Raw genomic sequence first — 9,700 nt, forward strand, 5'->3', positions numbered from 1 at the left:
CTGCACGGCATTGTGCGTGCTAATCCTCGCTCTGCCCCAATTTTTTAATCCCCGGGGGATTGGGGACGACGTGAAACAGCCCTGGCCCAAGCGCTGATCCGTGACAGATAAGCACTGAAATACCCTCGGGACACGGTGCTGCTGATCGGATTTGGGCCTGAGGGTGCTGGCAATTTCCCACACGCTTTATCTATATATCTATATATATCTATATATCTATATATCTATATATCTATGTATCTATATATCTATATTTATCTTAATACCCTCTATCCGGTCCCTATCTCACCGATTCGCTGAGAAATAAACCGTGGGAGTTGGCGGCAGATGTCTTACTACGGTCAAGGTGCGCAGCGTCCCCTGTCCCCCTTGTGCACATTGTGTCACAGAAGGCAGTTAGGAATTCCCTTCCTTCATCGAATTAGATCATCTGATTGTTGGAACTGGATGATATTTGAGGTCTCTCGTAACCCAAACCATGATTTTATCATTCTAGATCCCCCTGCCATGGGCAGGGACACCTTCCCCTAGACCAGGCTGCCCCCAGCCCCATCCAACTTGGCCTTGGGCACCCACAGCTCCGCTGGGCGACACCCCAGTGCCTCAGCACCCTCGTAAGAAATTATTTCTTCCTCAAATCTAATCTAAATCTGCCCTGTTTTAGTTTACAACCCTTATTCCTTGTCCTATCACTACTCTCCCTGACAGAGTCCCTCTCCAGCCTTCCCGTAGCCCCTCTTGAGGGGAAGGCCGCCATCAGGCATCCCCGGCGTCTCCTCCAGAAATCACCAATCCCGTCCCAATTCAGCAGGTGTTTTAGTTTCTATATCCACCTTCATGCTTGACTGGAAGATGGGAACAACATCGCTGTTTTCCAGACACGAGGAACCTCCTCGGTCGCTGGCCTTTCCAAGATGGCCGAGGGCGCTGAGGGCCCGCAGGCCTCGATGGCCTCCGCAGCCTCACCCGGGGCTTCCACCCACCCCGACCCCCGCCTGTGGGTCCCGTTTGAGCTCAGTTTGGGGTTTCCAGTCCTTGACGGGCATATTTTGTAGAAGAGCTGGTTCCTAGCCGTGGCCACGCTCGTGGCTGGTCGTGGATCCTGCCCGCAGGCTGACTTCCCAGCCTTGGCCATCGTGGGGCCCAATGTGGGCCTAAAGATTGACTTTTTGGGCCCAGACCTGCCTGCTGACCTGGGCTGTTGGTTGAGCCTGGCTTCTGTCCCCATTTCTGCCCTGCTCACCTCACTCAGGCACCTTGGTCACGGCCAGGGAGGCTACTGTCCTGGCGGCCACTTTGCCCCCCTTGGCTCCCACCCCTGGGGAAGAGACGGCCCTCCTCTCTCCCTCGTAGCTTACACAGCAAGGGGAGATGTGTCATGTTGTCATTCTAGTTTTTATTTTGTTTTACTGAACCTCTAGTGGTCTCCTTTGCAGTCTATGATTATAACCCCATGACAGATTTAAATAGGATTGAAGCCGGTGCTCTGGAAAATCCCCCTGCCTTTGGCTTGTCCCACAGCTGTGACCAGAACTGCGAGAGAAACCTGAGCCTTGGCTCCGTGGTGTTGGAAGGGTGCTGCCAAAGCAGAAAATCTTGAAAGTGTACGTGGCTATGTAAGGTTAATCACCCCTCCTCGACCACCAGCAACCTTTGCCGATGGTGCCTGCACCAGAGTTTGAACCCAAGTTGTCCTAGTCTGGCTTGAGACGTTCTGCTCCATCATCTGGAGGGGGGCATGGGTGGTATTTTGATTTTCTATGCCTCTGTGGAGCACAAGTCCTATGAGGAGCAGCTGAGGGAACTGGGGGTGTTCAGTCTGGAGAAGGGGAGGCTCAGGTGAGACCTCATTGATCTCTACAACTGCCTGAAAGGACGGTGCGGGGAGCTGGGGAGTCGGTCTTCTCTCACAGGTAACCAGTGATAGGACCAGAGGGAATGGCCTCAAGTTGCGCCAGGGGAGGTTCAGGTTGGAAACAAGGAGACATTTCTTCTCGGAAAGAGCGGTCAGGCGTTGGGACGGGTTGCCCAGGGAGGTGGTGGAGTCACCGTCCTTGGGGGTGTTCAAGGGAAGGTTGGGCCTGGTGCCTGGGGACGTGGTTTGGTGGGTGACAGTGGTGGTAGGGGGACGGTTGGCCCTTGGATCTCGGAGGTCTTTTCCAACCCTAATAATTCCATGATCCTATAGGCACTGCCAGTAATATGGTAAGGGGGAAGCCTCTCCTAGCCACTGCTTTGGGAAAAAAAAAAAAGGGCTGGATGTCCTGAGACTATCTGCAGTCACTGGGTGCCTTCTGCACTGCTCAGTGACATTTCTTCCTTTCAGACCTCAAGGAAAAATGACTTTTTAAATTTCTTTTTGAAGTGTTTGAGGGTTCTGGCCAGAACAAGTGCACGGCTTTCATCTGGGAGCTGATGAAATGGAAAGAAAAAAACAAAACAAAAACCAAACGTAGCAACCAAACAACAACAACGCCAAACAACTTGCCCAACCCCTGCGGAGGACTGCATTCACCAGCTGCTCCTGGGAAAACGGCAGCTACCTCCCTCGTTCGTGACAACACACGTACTACGGTGGCAAAATGGGGCCAAGTGGGAATTTCGTGGAAAACCTGTTCTTCTGTAAAATCCAGCAGATTTTACTCTGCTGTAAAATCAAAGCTCACGATGAGGAGACACTTCTGCTCCTCCAAGTACTGCTTCAGCGTCGCTCTTGAAAGCCCTTTGCAGCAGCTCTGCTTTGGGAAACAGCTCCATCTACTTGCAGCATCATTTTATTATGGGATTTACTCAACCCTCTTGTGACTGGGGGCTCCCATGCCTCCAAAGGCCATCAGGAGAAAGGAGGGCCCTCACCACGGCCAGAATTGGTTGGAGGAGATGTGGGGAAAGGCAAAGCATGAAAAGAAGAAGAAAGCACCGGGCACACCAGAGAAACCAGTGACAGAGTGCACCAGCATCCTCTGACTGCTGGCAGGGGAAAGACTGGGGCACACCACACCTTCCGGTGCCCCTCTGCACCCCGAAGTGATGCCCAAAACTCTTTTAAGTCCTTAAGCCAAGGACTTTTCAACCTCTTGTGCTGCCCGACCAGCCAGGAGGCCGCGGGTGCACAAGAAGCTGCAAGGGGATACAGCAGAGCCAACCTGGCCAAAGGGATATCCCACACCATGGGACATCATTGTTATTATTATCCCTTCGTTTTCTGTCCTATTAAATGGTCTTTATCTCAATCCACAAGTTTTTAGCTTTGTTTTTTTAGCACCTAAGTGTGACTCTGGGTTAAACCACAAGCTTTTACCTCTGTTTTTTATCACCTAAGTGTGACTCTGGGATAAACCTCAACCTTTTACCTCTGCTTTTTATCACCTAAGTGTGATACTTGGGTGATTCCGGGTTAAACCACCACAGTTGCCAAGAGTATTCGCATTCTAAATACCAACACAGTGCTGTGGCAGCTGCCAGGAAGAAAAGTCACCCTATCCCAGCCAACATCAGGACACAGGGAAAGGCAGAGGAGGGTGTTCCTGACCTCCAGTCACTGTCTTTCGCTTTCTATTCTTTTTCCTCCCTGTAATTTCCCAGAACAGGCGGAGAAGGGCTGGACAAAGGCACGGGATATAAGGCAGCCCAGCGCCCACGGTGCTGCAGAGCTGCTGCAGTCCCGAGAAGGTGAAGGTGAGTCCCGTCCCCATCCCCCTGTCCCCAACCCCACGCAGGCAGCTATGGGCAGGGGGCACGGGAAAGGGATCCCACGGACCCCAGCAAGCCAAAGAGCTCCCTGCCAGGGGGAGGATGGAGAGGTCCAGAGGTTGGCTCCATCTTTGCTCTGGGATGGAGCAAAGGGAGCAGGGGGCTGGGAGCCTGTGTGCAACCCCCCAGTGCCTGCCCCCAGCTTGGACCCTTTGGTGGGATCGGGCACGAAGCAGATCTTCATGAGCTCCCTGAAGCTTCAGCCTGGAAGGGGCAAAAAGAGGAGGTACGGAGGGAGGAAGCTAGGGCATCCTTTCTGCTTGGCTTGGAGAAATGGAGTCGGGTGAAGATATCCCTGGGGTGGGGTGCTAACCAGCTAACCAGCCCGTCTCCCCTGCAGACTGCGTGGCTGTGAGCAATGGCATCCCAAACCCGGATGCCAGAGCCCATCTGCCTCATCAAGAATGAGAAGGGGAAGGGGCTCGTGGTCCAGCCGGAGGCCCTGTTGCTGCTGTCAGGGATCACGCAGCCCATGGTGGTGGTGGCCATCGCCGGGCCGTACCGCAGCGGCAAGTCCTACCTCCTGAACAGGCTGGCGGGGCAGAGGAGAGGTAAGGGAAGGGGACAAGATGTGCACATCCCCTGGCCTGGCCGAGGTGCTCGGCTTCTCCTGCTCGGTATTTCACGCTGTTGAGGCTCTTTGTACCCACAGGTTTCGCCCTGGGCTCCAGCGTGCGGGCGCAAACCAAAGGAATCTGGATGTGGTGCATGCCTCACCCCTGCAAGCCCGGACACACGCTGGTGCTGCTGGACACTGAAGGGCTGGGAGACACTGAGAAGGTGGGGGAGAAGGAGGGGCTTCCCTCGAGCCTGGGCTTTCTGGGTTTAGTCCCTTCAACGAAGGAGCCTCTTCTGGAACCGGAGCTGTCCCTGTGGGGCAGAAAGCCCGGGGAGCGAGGAGAAGGCTGGCGGGGTGGACAAGCTGCCAAATTCCTCTGCTTCACTGGCAAACGGCATCAGAGCAGGACCGGGGAGCTCAGGGAGCGTGTTGTGGGACCCTGAGAGTGAAAGAACTGAGGATAGAGAGATGTAGGAAGCCCTGGAGATGCTGTGGGGTCTCCCCAGGGGATGGTTTTGCCATGGGATGCTGGCTGGCAGCACTCAGGGTCCAGGTATTTGGGCTCGTGCCTGAAGGGGTCTTGCACGGGGCTGCTGGATAAGATGAGAACCTGGGGTCGTTGTTCCAGGGCGACACCAAGAATGACACGTGGATCTTCGTGCTGGCCGTGCTGCTCTCCAGCACCCTGATCTACAACAGCAAGGGCACCATTGACCAGCAGGCCCTGGACAACCTGCAGTATCCTTTGGGTGGGGGCACACGGGATGCCCCCTGCTCCCTGCCTGGGGGCCACAGGGATCCCACATCCCAGATCCTTGTGTGGGGAGAGGAAACCTCCCAGTGGTGCCCAGGGACCTGCTCCGTGTCCCCGGGGCTTTTCTCCCTCCTCCTGGTGGGACCGGGCTGGCCTCTGTCCCTGAAAAGGCTCCACCAGTGCTCACAAAGTGCCAAGTGCTCGCGGGCCGGGGGTGCCGCTGTGTTCAGAGCTGAGGTCCCTGCTTCCTTAGCCAGCTCCCCAGGTACGTGCTGAAGCTGACAGAGTACGTCCAGGTGAAAACAGCACCCGAGGAGGCAGAAGATGAGCAGCCGGGTTTGGACAGACGTGCCCCGTTCTTCCCAAACTTCGTCTGGGCCGTCCGGGATTTCACGCTGCAGCTGGAGGTGGACGGGAAGGAAATCTCCGAGGACGAATACCTGGAGAACGCGTTGAAGTTGAAGGATGGTAGGGGAGCGGTGCTGTGCTGCTGGACGCATCCAGCCCCGGACACAGCTGCGGTGGAAGACACTGCGAGCCTGAGCCCCGGGGGCTTTTTCTGGCCCTTCTCACCCCACAGGGAGCAGCCAGGAGGCCCAGAACTACAACCGGCTGCGGGAATGCATCCACCAGCTCTTCCCGGAGCGCAAGTGCTTCGTTTTCGACCAGCCAGCCAGGAGGAGGGACCTGCCCCACTTGGAGGAGCTCCCGGACGTGGTGCTCGACCCTGAATTCCAGCAGCAGGTGGAGAGATTCTGCAGCTACATCAGGCAGAATTGTCTTCCCAAGACCATCCCTGGTGGCCACAAGATAACGGGGAGCAGTGAGTACTGATGTCCAGAGGGTCCAGGCCCTTGGGATTGTGTCGGGACAAGGCTCAGATGCAGAGCAAAATGCTGCTGGGGGGGGGGGGGGGGGGGCACAGACACGTTTTTTGTGCCGGCTATGGCGCTTACCTCTGAGTTTGGAGCTCTTAGCTGTTGCGTGTGGCTGGAAAAGAGCTAGAAAAAGAAGCTCGGGGCTGCGAGGGGATCCTGGCAGCGGGGATAGGGCAGGACCCCGGTCATTTTGGTCGTGCTGCACATCTGTCACCCCTCCCCGGCAGGGCTGGGGACCCTGGTGGTGAGCTACGTGAAGGCCATCCAGAGCGGGGCCGTGCCGTGCCTGGAGAACGCGGTGCTGGCCCTGGCAGAGATCGAAAACTCGGAGGCGGTGAAGGAGGCCGTGGCCTTGTACCGGGGTCAGATGGAGCAGGGGCTGCCCACGGAGACCACCCAGGAGCTGCTGGAGCTGCACGCACGGTGTGAGGAGGAGGCGATGAGGCTCTTCATGGCGCGGGCCTTCGCGGAGAGCAGGGAGCGGTTCCAGGCAGAGCTCACGGTAGGTGCTCCGCACCTCGGCCGGGATCCCCCCGGGGTAACTGTCACCCCTAGCCTGGGGGGAGTAGTGTAGTCCCTGCTGGCCAGGCCAGTGCTGTGCCCTCTAATCATAGAAACATTAGGGTAGGAGAAGGCCTCTAGGGTCATCTGGTCCAACCACCCCCCCTACCACCGATGTCACCCACTAAACCACGTCCCCAAGCACCACGTCCAACCTTCCCTTGAACACCCCCAGGGACGGTGACCCCACCACCTCCCTGGGCAACCCGTCCCAACGCCTGACCGCTCTTTCCGAGAAGAAATGTCTCCTCATTTCCAACCTGAACCTCCCCTGATGCAACTTGAGGCCATTCCCTCTGGTCCTATCACTGGTTACCTGTGAGAAGAGGCCGACCCCCAGCTCCCCGCACCTTCCTTTCAGGAAGTTGTAGAGAGCAATAAGGTCTGCCCTGAGCCTCCTCTTCTCCAGACTGAACACCCCCAGTTCCCTCAGCTGCTCCTCACAGGACTTGTGCTCCAGGCCCTTTACCAGCCTCGTAGCCCTTCTCTGGACACGCTCCAGGGCTTCGATGTCCTTCTGGTAGTGAGGGGCCCAAAGCTGAACCCAGCACTTGAGGTATGGCCTCACCAGGGGACTATCACCTCCCTGGTCCTGCTGGCCACACTGTCCCTGAGACAAGCCAGGATGCCGTTGGCCTTCTTGGCCACCTGGGCACACTGCTGGCTCATTTTTGGGTGAGCATCAACCAACACCCCCAATCCTTTTCCTCTGCATAGCTTTCTAGCCACTCTGCCCCAAAACCTGTAGCGTTTCTCTGCCCCAAAACCTGTAGCGTTTCTCTGCCCCAAAACCTGTAGCATTGCATGGGGTTGTTGTGGCCCAAGTACAGGACCCGGCACTTGGCCTTGTTGAACCTCATCCCACTGACCTCTGCCCATCGATCCAACCTGTCCAGGTCCCTCTGCGGGGCCTTCCTACCCTCCAGCAGAGCGACACTTCACCCCATCTTGGTGTCATCTGCAAACTTACTGAGGGTGCACTCCATTCCCTTGTCCAAGCCATCCATAAAGATATTAACGAGGATGGGCCCAACACCAACCCCTGGGGAACACCACTGGTGACCAGTCGCCAGCTGGATGGTCGTACGTTCAAGAAGACCTGTTCCATCACCTTCCCCGGCACCGAGGTCAGGCTGACGGGCCTGTAGGTCCCCGGGTCCTCCTTATGACCCTTCTTATAGATGGGTGTCCCATTAGCGAGTCTCCAGGGCCCTCCCCAGATGACCATGACCGCTGATAGATGGTGGAGAGCGGCCCAGCAATCCCATCGCCAACTCCCTCAGCACCCTCAGGTGGATCCCATCTGGCCCCATGGACTTGGCCAGGTGGAGCAGCAGGTCCCCAACCTGAACTGTGGGGGTGGTTCTTCTGCCCCTGTCTCAGACTTCCAGGATGGGAGGCTGAATACCCCGAGGATAAGTGGTCTGGCTAGTAAAGAAGGCGTTAAGAACCTCAACCTTTTCCTTATCCTCAGTAGTCATGTTCCCCCCTGCATCCAGTAAAGAATGGAGATTCTCCTTGGACTTCCTCTTGCCATTAATATATTTATACAAACATTTTTTATAAAATATATTTATAAAAACATTTCTGGGCTTTAGGTTCTTTGCTAATGGTTGGTTTTATAAGACACCAGGCCTGACAGTAATACGCGGGAAAGGTTTATCTCATGGGGGTTCTGGGTGCTGGGACAGGAGTTAGCGTCCCTGTCTGCAGCCCATGGGGGCTTCACCTCCCCGCTGATCACCCCACAGGCTGCAGATCCCCATTTCCATGCCAGCCTGGCTTTATTCTCACACACAGAACTGTAGGGCTTGGAAGGGACCTCGAGAATCAAAGCAGGCTCCCTAGAGCAGGTTGCCCAGGTATGCGTCCAGATAGATCTTGAATATCTCCATGGGGAAGAAAACTCCACAACCTCCCTGGGCAGCCTGTTCCAGTGCTCAACAGGCCTTTTTTTTTTTTTTTTTTTTTTTTTTTTTGCCTAGTTTGAGAGTGGTGGAGGCCACTCGGCCTGGGCTGATGCCTTCCCTCGGTGTCCTTCTGCACAGGTCCAATTAGAGGCAATAAAGGATCATTTCTGGATCCAGAACGAGCGGACATCCCACAAGAAGTGCATGGCCGCCCTCCAGGAGCTCTTCCAGGACTTGGACAGACAGATCAACGATGGGGTCTACTTCGTGTCGGGGGGCTACCAGCTCTTCCAAAGCGACCAGCAGGCACTGGTGGAGCGATACCGGGCACTGCCTGGCAAGGGGGTGAAGGTAGGAACAAGAGCAGCTACCTGGCGAGGGCAGAGGATCCAAGTCCCACCGCCCTCGCCCAAAAAACCAGGCGCCCGGAGCTGCTGCTTCACCCCTTCACTCCTGCCCTCCCCTTGGCCTTGCAGGCAGATGCTGCGCTGCAGGATTTCCTCCAGAAGAGAGAGCCTATGGCCAGAACCATCCTCAAAGTCGACCGTGAGCTGACGGAGAAGGAAGAGCAGATAAAAAGTAATTTTGGGGCTGGAGAAATGCCACTGCCTGGAGAGGGACTGGCACGGCAGGGAGGGACAGTACTCCTTGGGGGCCTGGGGCTCATCTCCTGCCTTTGAGACATCTCTGCTTCTCTCTCAACAGATCTGAAAGCCGAGTATGAGAGAGCTGAGCAGGAGAGAGAGGCTGAGAGGAAGAGGGAGGCTGAGAGGGAGGCCGAAAACCTAAAGAAGTTGTTGAAGAAGGTACTCAGAGATAGAAAGCCTCGTCGGAGAAAGCAGTGGAAGGAGAAAGAGAGTACGAACAACCAGCAATCAAAGGTACCATGGCAGAGAGGACGTGCCCAGAGCTGTGGCTGGCAGGCAGGAATGGCGATGGGGGCCCACCTGGCTCCCTCCCGTTGCTTCTTGGCCCCCTTGCACTGCAGACACCATGCAGGAAGGCCTTGGGCTTGCTGACAACCCGACTGTCTTCACAGGACCAGAACAAGAAGTCCACAAGTGGCTCCGAGAAGAACAACCCTGGGGATCAGCAGAATTCCAACCCCGGTGGCAACCCGTGGATTGAGCTTTTGAACAAAATGTTTGAAATTCTTTCGAAATGGTCATTTCCCTGGCCTAAGTGATGAGATCATGATGGCTTTCTTTAGAAGCCGTGCAGAAACAAAGTAAAAGAGCTGTGTAGTGTGCTTCTTGTTCCCAAGTACAATTCTGCTAAACTCTGC

General features: G+C 55.9%; 1 protein-coding gene across 2 annotated transcripts; it reads left to right on the top strand.

The window, feature by feature from the left end:
• Positions 1–3,531: 3,531 nt before the first annotated feature.
• Positions 3,532–9,664, top strand: GBP1 (guanylate binding protein 1). 2 transcript variants are annotated; one of them, XM_080608946.1, is made up of 11 exons: positions 3,532–3,678; positions 4,094–4,304; positions 4,406–4,533; positions 4,941–5,050; positions 5,332–5,534; positions 5,647–5,889; positions 6,172–6,446; positions 8,554–8,766; positions 8,892–8,994; positions 9,121–9,296; positions 9,455–9,664. In XM_080608946.1, the coding sequence occupies exons 2-11, from the start codon at positions 4,112–4,114 to the stop codon at positions 9,599–9,601; spliced, it is 1,791 nt and encodes a 596-aa protein (XP_080465072.1). In that variant the 5' UTR covers positions 3,532–3,678; positions 4,094–4,111; the 3' UTR covers positions 9,602–9,664. The 2 variants fall into 2 exon arrangements, with proteins under 2 accessions (XP_080465072.1, XP_080465073.1); XM_080608947.1 differs by lacking the exon at positions 3,532–3,678 and adding an exon at positions 3,754–3,979.
• The last annotated feature ends 36 nt before the right edge of the window (positions 9,665–9,700 follow it).

Source organism: Anser brachyrhynchus (assembly GCF_964034855.1).
Source record: "Anser brachyrhynchus genome assembly, contig: SCAFFOLD_43, whole genome shotgun sequence".
Lineage (NCBI taxonomy): Eukaryota > Metazoa > Chordata > Aves > Anseriformes > Anatidae > Anser > Anser brachyrhynchus.